This window comes from Xiphophorus maculatus, chromosome 20 (assembly GCF_002775205.1).
Source record: "Xiphophorus maculatus strain JP 163 A chromosome 20, X_maculatus-5.0-male, whole genome shotgun sequence".
In the NCBI taxonomy this organism is placed as follows: Eukaryota; Metazoa; Chordata; class Actinopteri; order Cyprinodontiformes; family Poeciliidae; genus Xiphophorus; species Xiphophorus maculatus.
This window is the reverse complement of record NC_036462.1, coordinates 13,570,982-13,585,066: the sequence shown is the minus strand read 5'-3', so window position 1 is coordinate 13,585,066 and position 14,085 is coordinate 13,570,982. Positions and strand designations below refer to the sequence as shown.

General features: G+C 38.8%; 1 protein-coding gene across 1 annotated transcript; it reads right to left on the bottom strand.

Annotated features, from left to right (window-relative positions):
* Positions 1 to 791: 791 nt before the first annotated feature.
* Positions 792 to 12,438, bottom strand: dusp7 (dual specificity phosphatase 7). Its single transcript, XM_005796966.3, has 3 exons — positions 11,438 to 12,438; positions 8,179 to 8,607; positions 792 to 4,820 (listed from the first exon to the last, which is right to left on the bottom strand). Exons 1-3 carry the CDS (start codon positions 11,844 to 11,846, stop codon positions 4,504 to 4,506), a joined length of 1,155 nt encoding a protein of 384 aa, XP_005797023.1. The 5' UTR covers positions 11,847 to 12,438; the 3' UTR covers positions 792 to 4,503.
* Between the last annotated feature and the right edge of the window lie 1,647 nt (positions 12,439 to 14,085).

The following is a 14,085-nucleotide window of genomic DNA, read 5'->3' as shown; positions in this document are numbered from 1 at the left end:
TTTATTGTTACTATGAAAATAAGTGTCATAGGAAACCGCACTCAAACTATTTCAGATTACGCAATGCTGATAAGCGTGTGGGTTACATTGTGCTACCAGGAGGCCCGATCCTTCAGCTTTTAGTGTCATTTCTGTTCAAACAGGGTGGGGTTTTAATTTCCTTTATATCACCTCCGCTGTCAGTGTAATATCCGCTCTCATTTACTATGAATTAAACGGCTCACTTGGTTGTGCAACAGCTGAAATCTTTGCCAAGGCGAAGCCGAGCAATTGTAGTGGGAAGAAGAAGCGAGAGGGCATCGCTGGAAGAGACGAGGAGGGAAGAGCAGAGATATTTATAGCCAGCTCATCTCACGATGGCGTCTTTGGAAGCTTTTTTTCCTCTCCTTTCTTCTTCACTGCCATCATTTACTGTTCACATACACCAGGGGTGTCAAACTAATTTTCATTTTGGGCCATATCAAGATCATTAATGTCCTTAAATGGCCATTTGTGCCCAAATGTATTGATAAAACCCATTAACACACCGCTAAGATATGAATAAATAGCTCTTTCTGCATTTGATGAATACTTTTTAACATTAAATTATCCTGAATCTCTTCATATTGATCTAATTTGGCAGCATGCAGATAAAAACTGCTTTGATTGGTAAAATAATATTTAAGCACAAAATTGTTATCATACAGGCTCTTTTTATGTGTTCTTCTAGAGTTTGGAAGGTATTATAAAAACTTATGAGTGATTAAATATTTTAACATAAACCTGGTGGTCAGAAATAACAGGAACACGCGTTAAAGAAAAAAATATTTCAAGATTTATTTGCTGTATAAACATGTCTTGAGTTGCTTCCATACACTGTACAATACGTAAGGTCAATCACTTTTCTCTCAGTAGACAGAAAGGTGACACTGCCCTGGTTAACATGCCCGTCCTTTTTATACAGAGACAGATTGCATCTTTTTTTTTATCATTATTTTAAAAAAACGCTTACAGCACAAAATAAAACAGCTATTCAACGTGACTTTTAAGCTGTAACACGATGCAAGATGCATTGTCAAAAAAGAAAAGAAAACAAAAAAAAAAAAACAATATCCCTGAAGAATTCCTCACTGAGGTAACATTTATCAAGTCATTCACTCCCCCTTTCATTTTGTTTTATCGTGGCACCGCCTCCTCCCGCTCCTCTATCTGCTCTCGATTTTTTACACAACCTTCCTCTCTCAAGCGCATGTACTGTAGCTACAAGTTTAAGGACACGGAAACGTCCGTTCCCGTGATCTGGGAAATTTACAAACAGAGAAAATGACTCTATTTCTCTTTTGATGTTAGAAAGACACCAACACACACACACACACAAAAAACCATACAACAAAAAAACACTATTCAGAAGAAAGCAGCTCAAAATAAACCGTGTTCTCTTTAAATAGAAAAGCTGCGCCTTGAAATATTCCTGTCCTCCGGTGCAAATGATCAAGTTCTCGCTGCTCACCGTTTTATTGTAAATGGGATACGAATCCAAACAAGGAACCTCGATCGTATTGTTTTCGTAATATGAGATCAACTTTGCATATAAATTCAAAATGTATACATATACTGAGATTATACAGTATATTAATATTGAAAGGCCACAGGAATAGCATATTATATCAAAATATGAGGAAAAAGAAAACATTTGTAATTATTTAAGCTGGGTGTTGAGACAAATACTGGCATGCTGAAGCACAGCTCTGGCTGTGTAAAGCTTTGGGTGTGTAGGCGTGTGGAGGGGTGTGTGTGTGTGTTTGCAATGGCCTCTGATGATGGACACATTTGCACCAGGTGAAATGGTGCTTCAGTCCAAAAGCTCATGACCCCGAAGGATCCTGAACAGTTACACAGAGCAGATATCATACAAAAGGAGAGGAATTTAAAAACGTTGAGGTCTTAGATGTACAAAATTCTGCAAAACAAGGTGTTCTGATATACTGCAGAGTAACAAAGAGGACCTCGTGTGACCCGTTACGGTAAGAAGGCAGCGTGCCTCTCTGCTATTACCGTATTCCTATTTAAAAAAAACAAAAAAAAACAGAGAAATATTTTTTAATAAGTGCGATTACAAGAGTATTGAACAGTCAGCGTTAGAAAGGTTATATAAGGCCAGCTTTAAACCAACGAGGCGATCCAAATGCTGCTTCCCACAGAGACCCAGGAGCTTTGTTTCTGTTTAGACCCCGTCCACATCTGCTCTTTAACAATCAGTTACTGATAGACGCTGGGCTTCATGGAAAAATGTTCCTGATTTACGAGAGAATCACTTTGGATTTAAACATCCTGTACTATATTTTTTGAAAAATTGCTTTAAATCATCAGCTAAATGAAAAGAGATGCACCAATTGGTCAGGCCAGAGTTGAAGAGGGTAAATTTTCCTTTGAATGGCTCTGCTCAGCAATTTGAAACCTCATTTTTGGTAGTGATTCATTTTCCGCAAAGGAATATAAAAGCCCAGATGAAAGAAAGGAAAGAGTAAAAGAAAAAACTGAAGAATTATGCCCAATAGACTATTGTTTTTTAAATGTGTCCACATAATACAGCCTGTTATCATTTTCTAAATGTTGCATTCAGTTGCAAGCTTTGAAGTTACAAGACAGCTAAAATGAAAATGTCAACTCTAAATGGTCATGTGGTTTTAAAAGACTTAGAATCTGTAAGATAGACTATAAATTAATCAGGAAAAATCACTTAATTTTGTGTTTTTACAATCTTATCTAATCTAATCATATCTTATTTGGTATGTAAATGTTTGCATTTTGTGAAACCGGGTGGTGGCAGAATCATGCTGTGGGGATGAACTGGAAAGCTGGTTACAGTTTATATGAGAAGCTGGATGTTCTTTTTAATCCCAATTCCTGAAAGAAAGGAAGAAAGAAAGAAAATCTTCATTGGTCACAATTGGCACTAAAGTTTGAGAAGAAGTCAGAAAAACTTGATTGGTGCATCTCCAGAAATAAAGGAAGTATTAGTCAATCAAACATTTCCTGTCTACTTTTAGCTTTTAAAATCTGACGACTGCCTTGTTTTAGCTCTGATTATTTGGCTTCCCTTTGAATTCCCTTTTCACTATTAATATATCTCTCTGGTGATACAGCCAAGGCTTAAAACTATCTTAAATGAAATGGGTGATTCTTACTAAGAGCCTTCTCCTTTGCTGTCCCTTAATGCAGTGAAGGGACAGTCAGTGCAGTCTGTCTCTGAGGCCGGTCCCAGTCCACAACACAAACACCAGATTACGCCCCTGCTGTCCCTTTTCCTGGTGTCCTTTTTGGCAAAAGCGAGACCGCTCAGATAAGGTGCCCAAAAAAGTTGCTCTGAACCGTTAATCACTTCCTCCTTTTGCTCTCAGGGAAGTTTCCACAAAGAAAAACATGAGAGTCTGAGCGGGCAGAGACCAGTTTTGGCAAAACAAGCTTGTGATGCAATAACGGAAATAAGTTCAAAAGAGTTTGGTTTCTCGCTGAAACGACTAAGCTGGTGGACACAACCCCGTGGCTCCTCACCGGCAGCTGAGCGAGCAGTGCTATGGGGAGGGAAGCCAACTTCCAACCTTCATCCAGACCCCCGACCTCAGTCCGGGACTCCAGGTCCCCGTTCCCTCCCCACTGCACTGCGCAGCTGTCCGGACTAGTCGCAGCCTGGGTCTGGCCTCTCCTCTGTCTGCTCTTCCTCTTCTCTGAATGTCTCTTTATCAAGTGCCAGCACATCTATGTCGGCTACACCACTGTGCAAACTGCATTGTGTCACAAAAAATTAAAAACGAGTCTGGGGGGGAAAAAAAAAACAAACTCCAACAACTCTTCCCTTTCTTTAGTTTTACAATCTCTTAAGCCATTTTCAGATTGAATCACTTTGTTTTTGGACAAAGATAAAGAGTATATCATTATATAAACATACAGATCTGTGCGTAAATGTACATAAAAATATACAAAAATGCATATAGACATATTGAATTTGTTAAGGACTTCTCATACATGTTCTGCGTTGTACGTTACATACAGTACAAACTTACATACTTTTTTAAGTGTGTGTGTGTGTTAAATTCCTTGGTTTTAAAAAAACTCTACATTTAGTAGAGAAAGTAAATCCCAGATTCTCCACAAGACGACAACAAGCTCAGCATGACAGTGCCAATGCCGTCGTCTCTGTGGATCCTCCATTTTCCTTTCTTTGTATTAAGCTGTCAGTTCTGCTGCGGTCGTTCAGTCAACTTAGTCGAGCCTTGACAGCTCAGATGTAAACCCACAGTCCACTGCTCTGGGTTAAAGAAACTCCTCTCACATCTTCTTAAACTTGGCTTCAGTGACCCCTCCGGTCGCTCCAGAGCAGCTCTGTGGCCAGGCTCTCGGAGCAGGAGCCTCAGGAGGCGAAAACTTTCAATAAAACCGGCTGCTTTCCTCCCACTGCAGCCGCTCGTTACCTCCTACCTCTTAAAAAAAGAGAGGGGGTTGAGACAGTCTCAAGTCAAACTCTCAAGTGGACTCCAGTGTGTCCAGCTGAAACACGTTGTGATTGGTCGGGGTGGTGAAGAAGAGCTGGTCGTGCTGCGGGGAAGTGGCGCGGTTGTCGCAGGGGCTGTTGAGGCCCAGCGTCCGCTCAAAGTCCAGGAGCTGGCCCATGAAGTTGAAGTTGGGGGAAATGTTGGACTTTTTCCGCTTGACAAAGTCGTAGGCGTCGTTGAGCGACAGGTTGAGCTTCTGCATCAGGTAGGCCACGGTGACAGTGACTGAACGGCTGATCCCGGCCAAGCAGTGGACCAGGATGCCGCACTTTTTGGAACGAGCCTCGTCTGGAGAGGGAGAGAGAATAAAGGAGAATAGAAAGAAATTAGAAGATTACCTTGAAACTCGAGATTTACTTTGATACATTAAAATGCAAACAATCAGGGCGGGAACGATGAATCAAATTAATCATGATTAATCGATAATTAAAATATTCACCGAGTAATTTAGTGATTAATTAATTGTTAACTGGAGTATGCAGACTCAAATGACATATTAAGAGCAGTAAAAAAGTACAAATAATATAAACACTTGGAAAAAGTTTTAGCTTAACTTGGTTTAAATTCTGCAAACAAAAATTTCCTACTAAGCACTTTTTGATATCCAATCAATCAGTTAACCAACAGATTAGGCCTACACTGTATTGATGATGAGTCCAGCAAAAGGGCTTAACTTTTTCACATGTTGATGTTAGAAGCATTTTTTTTTCTGCAGATGTGACAAATGATCAAGTGCACAATCATATAAAGCTGGTTTTGCATTTTAGACAATAAGCTGTTTTCTGATAAGAAAAACATTTATTTACATAATTTTAATGTATTTTTTGACATTGTATAAGAAGGCTTTAAGTGGTTAAATTAAAATATTTGTAGAATCTGCTTTCAGATTAGCTTTCAGGAAGCTAATAATTTTTGGATTGCGACATTAATCATTTCTATAAGGCTTATTACTTAATAATCTGGAGGTAGTTCTAAAATGAGCTAAAATAAACCAAAAAGTTAATTTATCAATCAATAATGACAAATATTCATAAATATAAACAACATTATTATCCATTCTACTCCTAATTTATTTTGGCAATCTTATAGATGACTTTTGACTTTAAAATGACTATTTTATTACTTTAAAACATCCTCTTTACCAGCATTCATTAGATCAAATACATTTTGCTACAGACTGACTCTAATGTTTTTCTGTCCGCAGTTTGTGGATTTTTGGTAAATATTTAGTTTTGGGGTAAATGTACGACTGTTACGTCTCCTTATTAGAAACATCTTTGTTACGATGCATTAGAGGAAACACTGAGAACAAAAATATATGTCATTTTTAAAATTTGCATAATAATTATTATTTAAATGTTACGTCTAAATGATACGGCTCACAACTGGTTTTCTCAATGACACCGTAGAACACGAGTTCCCTTCCACCTCTCTGTCTGAAGCAAACTGTGAATAAAAAAGCGTCCTACATTATTAAGCGGCTGCACCCATGCACCTATCAGTTTCGAGCCCTAGCACTCACATCCAGAGGCCATTAGAGCGAGAGTTAAGTGCTTCTTTCCTTCCTTTCTTTCAGCCTCTTCTCGCTCTCTCTGACTGCTTCCCTTGTTGGAGGATTGAGGTCAGTTGGCTCGCGAACTGAGGCAGCCGCGCTGATGCCAAATTAAATTTATATGTGATGTATGCTCACATTCCACAACGACGAAAAAAAAAAAAAGTAGGGAGATGGGTGTAAAAATCATCGTCAGGAGAATCTATCCAAGCTCCAGACGGCTCAGAAGTGGAATAAATAACCAGTGGTTAATCTCCTGGAACTGATCTGAGAGCTGAGCTGCATTACTGCTGCTTTGGAACCACAACAATGCCAAAATCCCCCGTTTATCAAGATGCTTAACTACCAGAATAACAAACTCCTTTCTCTTCCTACGTCGTTGCATAAACATCCAACAACATGTTTTAGTTCTTCAAGGAATTTTCAGCTTTCCGGCAGTAGATTGTTGACACATCCGTGTCTCCTTAATTACCCTACTACAACCAGGAGGATCTGATGTAATCTCTGCACATTACAGCTGGGCAGACAGCTCCATCAAACATCAGCATGACCCAAATCTGCCATGACCTCCTGGTCAGGCGTATGTCACACTCACTCCCACCTAAGGAGATTTATTAGTATAAAAATCCTGGCCTGCACAGGGAATTCATTCATTCAGAATAAAGTCAAAGAAAATGAAGGGAAATGCAGAAAACCGAACCAGATGAGCGGAAAAGTCACGATTATGACTCTGTTCTCAAAGAATCAATGTTTTATTTACAACCTCATGGATGACAAAGCTTTTCATGGAAAGTAATTTAATAACAAAAACAACAAAACGTTTTTTTTCTACACTCACCACAACTTATAAAGAATATATTTAGGCAAAAAAGATAAACTTATTATTTAGAAGTAATCCAAAACTTCCTGGAGATTATTAAGCCTGAAGAACAAAAACAAAAAGGAAAAGTTGTGCTTCTTGAAGATGTTCCATTGCAAAATTCAGTAATTTCTTGAATTTCCAGAGTTTGCCGCTAATTTACATATTACAATTACATATTTTTCTAATGTTGTACACTTTACTTAAAATGAATATTTTTCCTCAAATGTACAGTAAACTGTACATGCCCTTTGAACTGCCTTGTTGCTGAAATAGGTTAAACAAATCAGCTTGATCGATTGATACAAAGTCAAATAATGCAAAAAGATTAGAGCAACTTTCTGTCCTTTTTAAATTATGACGCTTCAAAATGTAATTCCATTTAACGCGGTCCAAATGAAGTGAGATATGATGCAGTAAAACACTTGTCTTTGCAGCTGAAGTTGCATCACTAAACTTTGACTTTTTGGATTTGATTGTTGAAGATTTTCAGACACACTTTATGCAAAATACCACAAGGACAGTTTAGCAGAACAAAGTGCATTTCTATGGTCTGTATTTCATCAATAAGTGGTTGGTATTAATCCATGTATGTGTAAATTTACTGTCACAAGTCAATACTTTTAACAGTTTACTAAACAACCACAAAGTAGATTCTTCAGCTGAGAGTATTACATTCAGAATCCATGGTGGCTACATTTTTCTTCTATTTATGTTTTTCAGGGAGAAACATTTAAACTTTTGGTTATGTGGATTCATTTTGGACAATGAAGATGAATGCATTCTTAAAAAATATAGCATTAACACCACATTTTTCCTCTGAATAAGTAAAGTTCTGAATTCCTCTGAATAATAAGTGGTTGTTCTGCAGCAAGGCATAAATGAGCACCTAAAAAAGAGATATGACTTTTGTTTTCAAAGTCCCCTGAAAGTGGCATGATGTAACATTAGAGATGGAGAGAAATAAAGATAAATAAAGATGTCTGGTTTTATTCCTCTCTGAGCTCAGACTCTGATGTAGTTCACAGTCTGCAAATCAGAACTGCCTTCTAAATCAGACAGAGTCAAACCAAAACAGGCTGAAAAACAAACTCACAGCTCGCTTTCAATCTTAAGTTTTGAGTTGGTAGCGACTTCACATGTCAGTATTAACAATTTTAAGTGCAAAAGTTGAAATTCCTCTGGTCAATTTTAACTCAACCTTTCTCTATTTTGGACATGCTGCCTCCACTTACCAATAAATGAAATGGCCTCAGGGAAAAACTGCGAGAGGTTCTGGCTCCAGTGATCAGAGATAGGGATCTGTTTGTACTTGAAGTCTCCCTCGTGCTCAAACATGTTGGGCAGGTTGGGCGTGACGTTGAGGATGTACTTGATGTTGTACTTGCTAAGCACATCCAGGTTTGCAGAATCTTTGGCACAGCCCAGGTAAAGGTATGGCAGGATCTGGACGGGGAAGGCGGGCTGGTTGTTGGGGAGCGGGCTGCCCTCCGACTCCGTGGCGCTGCTCGGCTCTCGGTCGGACTCTCCGTCCGAACAGTCAGAGCTGATGCGGAGTCCGCCCAGGCCCAGGACCGAGGTCGGCGGGGAGCTGCTGGGGCACGAGCAGTCCAGATTGGTCTCACAATGTTCTGGATACTCGGACTGGAATTTGTTGAATCCTCCTGAAGATGATTAAGAAAATACAATAAATGTAATTTAAACATCATTTTAAAATGTTATACTTGATCTACCATGAAAGGCAGTAATCATTCAGTTTGATACAGCTGCTTGAAGAGGAAAATAAAATTTATCAGCCCAAATTTTTAATTTCCTTCCGCTGTTGCATCCTTTTTGATGATCACTTTTTACTTTAAAAACTATGAAGCCAACTTCTAGTCCTCAAGAAATCGTTGACCTCTTTGTTTATAAAAACCTTTGACCTTATTGGCCCTCACATGCTCTAAATCTATCTATTTTAACTTGATCTGTTCCAACCTGCTGTTGTCAAATCAAGGCTGAAGCTCAGATGAATCTCAGCCAAATAAAGATAAAAAATGCAGCAGCCCTTCATTTAAATTACCATTTTCTCTAACTTCACACTCCTTGTTTTGTTAGATCAAAAATTCATGTTTGGGACTTCCAATAAAAACTAATGAAATTGTTTTATTATTGAAATATTATGGGTGATAAGTTTCATTTTATGATTTTAATTATTGAAATTAAATACATTTACTGAAATGCTGGTGCTCTGCGCACCCTTTATCGTTTTTCTTATGTTTATTTTCTTTAATATCCATCTTTATATCTTGTTTTTCCTTTGATTTAATTTTTCGCTGTTGTTTTTGCTTTTACATTGTGAAAGCTGAAAAATAAATAAATACTAATTACTTTACCGTGGACGATGAGACGTTTTTTTTTTTTATTTTATTTTTTTCTAATTTTCTGTCAGATCTCATAAAATCTTGGCATCAAACTCCAAAACATTTTATTATCTATATGCTTCATAAACTATGAGACAACACAACACTGAAGTTAGCTTCTGATTTGGAAGTGTGGAAAAAGCAGCACTAACCTGGATCTGATTCAAAATCTGTAAAACAACCCAAGAAATCGAACCTGGATTAACCAACACTAATCACTGCTTCTTTCGACATAGTCTGCAATATTTAATACAATAACTGTTGTTTGTAAAAATGTTAAATTATTTTTTCTTTTATTTGGAGTCAGTTAAAGAAACACCAGTCCAGTGTTTGGCCCCAGGACCAAAGCACTGAATCTGCTGTTTTCTTTTAATGACTAAACATTTATTTGTCTCAGTCGCTCAGAATAATTAGACTGATGCACCAATCAATTGGCCAGAGATCAGAATAAACCAGTTTCCCTACACCCAGTTGTAAGCTGATAAAATGCTAAAAAAAAATCTTACTTTCTTAAAATTTCACTCATGTATCAGGATAATCAACTCCCACCACATCAACCAGCAGCATGTATATTGAAAAGTAATCACATAACAGTTAAGGACATGTGACGCATAGATCCATTCATTTTGTTTTTGAGAGTTTTTACAACTATCAAGGAACATGCAATGTTTTTTTCTAAATTATATAACAAAAAGAAAATACATTTCTCAAAATGGAAAATGGCAGATCAGACCTGAAAGACAAGCTCATGACAAACGATGTCACTCAAGTGTGGGTCGGTGTACAAAGCCTTGTATTTATCTTTAAAACTTTTAGAAGAAAGGAATAAAGAAACATTTTTCCTTTTTTTTTTATTCCTGCATAAGGATAAAAGCAAATTCAATACTTTTATGGGCTGAAAGAATAATAATTAAAAAATGTCTGCCAGTCTTTATAAAATAGAGGACAAATATTTACCATTCTGAGTAATGATGCAATGATGAAGTTAGTTTTTGATGTGGTACCTGACTGGATTGGATAACAGAGGAGCAATAACACTTAGAAACCTTTCAGATTTAAGATGTAATAATTTATACTAAGCACAGATTATTTAAAGGACATTTGGTGTGTTAGAAATAGAGAAAAATCCTGGAAAAGCATGTCTTCTTTGGCAAACATTCAGGTTGTAATGCAGGATATCATTTAAATATAAACTTATCTTTCCTCATATCCGTCGAGCCAGGAATAAGGAAAGAAATTTCTATATTTTTCAAGTTTGTGTAGCAAATCATAGATCATAATATGGGTGTGCAAGTGAATCCGAATCAAATATCTTGACAGAGCAGGTGTGTTTCTCGATCTCCTTTAAACAACAGTCTGTCCTTCCGCAGTGATCAGGCAGATAAAGGGTAACAACGTGTCATTTTCTTGAACATAAGCATGAAAACAAGGCGGCCAGACGCGCTTCATTGAGAAAAGCTGAGCGCTGCGGAGAATCAGGACAGCCAGGCTCGGCAGCAACACTTCACAGCTCAGTGGACTTTTTGTGAATGGCAGCCAAGCTTGTGACTCCCCGTCAAACACATCCATTATCCACGGCTCACATACACTCAGGTCCACTCTGTTACACCCGTCGGGTTTAAAAGCTGCATTTTCTTTAATGTAGAGCTGGGGGGATCTCTCTAAAGAACGCCGTGCGCCCTGGTTCCTCTCTCCATTCATGAAAAAAAAAGGTTGCCTTTTCCTGAAGGAGCACAACATGGCGGGGCTATTTCTACTAAACACACGGTGTTTATACGCAAACATGCATTCATGAGTAGTATAGTTTCTGAACAAACTCAGTTTTTGTATTTTTAGGGGAATAAAATGCGCGAGGAAGATCAAAGTTTGAAGGCAGTTCAAGTTGAAGGGTCAGGTTTGTTATGCTGTATTTAATAACCAAGAGAAGAAGCCATAAAGTCAGACTCATTTCTAGTTAATTACAGCTTTAGTTTGCGGATTAACACCTAACAAATGTTATATGATTGTTCAGGAACTAACTGGTACCATGTGTGTTTAAAGTGACAAGTTATAACCTCAAATCTGACAGAATAAGTGTAAATAAACCTCTTACCCTCCAGATAGAAAGCCTTGCAGCCGTCGTCCCGCAGCTTCTGCAGCAGCAGCCCCATCACGGAGCTCCCCAGCCCGGACTCGTGTCGCTCCGACGTCGCCTCGTCGTACAGGAGAACCACGTCCGTCTTGCACCGCTTGACAAATTTCTCCTTGTCCTCGTTGTTGGGGATGATGGAGCGGATGGGGAGGTTTCCCTTCTTCAGCCTCCGCAGCATGAGGCCCGGGATGGCCAGGTTGATGGCAGACTCGATGTGCGACGACTCGTACAGCTCATGGGGTCTGCAGTCCAGCAGCAGCAGCGCGCCGGCCCCGGACTCCAGCTCGTCCTGCAGCCACTCCACGCTCTTACTCGACATCATCATCACAGTCACGATCACTGAGCCTCTGCACAGATGATCCGTTTTCATCGGGGAAACGTTAGCCCACCTGTCCACTTACGGGACATTATGGCGACACAACAGAATCGGAGGGAATCGAGCGAAAAAATAAACAAACAAACAAAGAGAAAATCACGGCGTTAAACTTCGCTCCACCTCCAGCACCGCCGCCGCTCCAGCTCCAGCTCCAGCTCCAGCGGGCGCTGCGCACCCAACACGCACTTCCACACGCATCCAACACGCACACCGCGATGCCGCTCTGTTTGGAGCAGGAAACTTGAACATGCAGAGCTCTCTTTCGCTCCCTCGCTCGGTCCGACTGAAGTGGATGTCAGTCCAGTCCATCGACGTCCATTCAGCGAGTCCACTCCAGCCCCCCCTCCCCACCCGCGGGTCGTCCGCAGAGTAACGAGCTGGACCGCAGATGTCCACTTAGCGCATTCACATGTGAGTTAAGGCTGAACGGCTGAGGCTAAAGCCCAGGATCAGTGTTAATATTTGACATGCCTACCCACAGAGAGCCTCTGGTTTGTCATTTCCTCTGGATGCATTAAAGAAGAAGCTCTGCGGGCTTGTCACTGAGAAGAGGGAGGAGCTGAGAAATTTAAAGGTGCACACATTCAAGCGACTTTAACCACCCAGCATCCATTCATGGTCTAACTCTGAATTACACACTCAGAAATTATAATCCGATTCATGGTTCTGATCGTCCTAGTTCAAATATACTCTCTAATATAATGTTTTAAATGAACAGAATCCTGGAAAAGAGGACTGAAAATGTACTAAAATGAAGTCTACTTCCACTATTACCTAACTCACTTGTAGAGTTTGTCATGTTTCAGCTAAAAATTTCAACATATTTTATCGCAATCTTTTGCAATCGTCCAACACAGTGACAGACTGCTGCGTCCTAAATGCACAAAGGAGCGTTACTGCAGATCCTTCCTCCCAGCAGCAGTCAGACTTTATAACCATCACTGCTCCTAAAAACATCAACCAGCCTCTACTGGCTTTAACACAATCATCTACTCTGTTGTTACTCAACATTTCTGCTCTTATTGCACATCTATTTTTCTGCACTGATATTAAAAATAGTCCATATTTTTAAAGTTCAATCATAGACATTATGTAATAATTAAAAAAAATCAGACTCAGTTGCACATCCCTTGGATCATGAGTCTGATATTACTGTTTTAAAGATTTTATTTCATAATATAATGTATAGTAATGTATATAGTCTTGTACATTACTATTATTACTATACTGTCCGGGTTAGCCTTTAGAAGGGCTTGCAGAGGCAGTAATCCATGGCTGAAGATTTTTTTTTTTGTTTGGCTCTACAGATTTTTTTTCTTTTTATTTAAGGAAGGTGTGTTTTGCTGACATTGTATTTGATATAAGAATCATCAACCCATATCAGGGGAGTTGTAATAATATTTGGGGATTTCTGAATATAAAAAATACCCAAGTATTTTAAAATTATGAAGTTGTTATAATGTTTTGAGGGAACAACATGGAGTTATTAAACTTACCATCATCAGTTGGTATCACCAGCTTCTACCGAATTATGTATAGGACTACATATTAATGTACTTTAATTTGCATTAGCAAAATAATTTTTGTTTAGTGGATAGGGCACTAAAACTGCTTCCAGCCCAGGGGAACACAATTCTTGTAAATCCGGCCCCGATTTCTGTAATTGTTAATCTTGTTTTTTTTTATATTTTACTTCAACACTGGGAAAATGCTTTATGTGAACTTTTATATCTGTAAGTCCAGTTTTGCTCCTAATTCAGCTTCAATAAAACATGCCACTGGCCTCAAATTTAAATTTATGTTTGCTTAGTAACTAAAATACTTCTATACTTGTATGCTTTGTGTTTAGTTTCACAAATTTAAAACCTTGAGTAGAATATAAACTGAATATAAACAACGATAAAGAGTTTAGTTTTCTTCTTCAATCTCACAGAGAGAAACTAAACTACATGCCTTGTGAAAATGTGCTTCCTAAAGCACAATTACCAGTTTTTCTTTGGTATTCTGAACGCTCTCACTCAGGCCACCCACTGCATACACCTCCACATGTTACACTCTTAAATAAATTACTGGAAGCATTTCTCACTGAGAGACAGCTTTTATTCTCTACAATCACAGAACAAATCACATAATCAAATGATGGCTTTCTGCTCTTTTTGAGTTGTATCTTCAGATTCTGCGTGATGATCAGAAAAACACTCTAGTTCTATATGTCTCAGCAGGTGGACTAAAT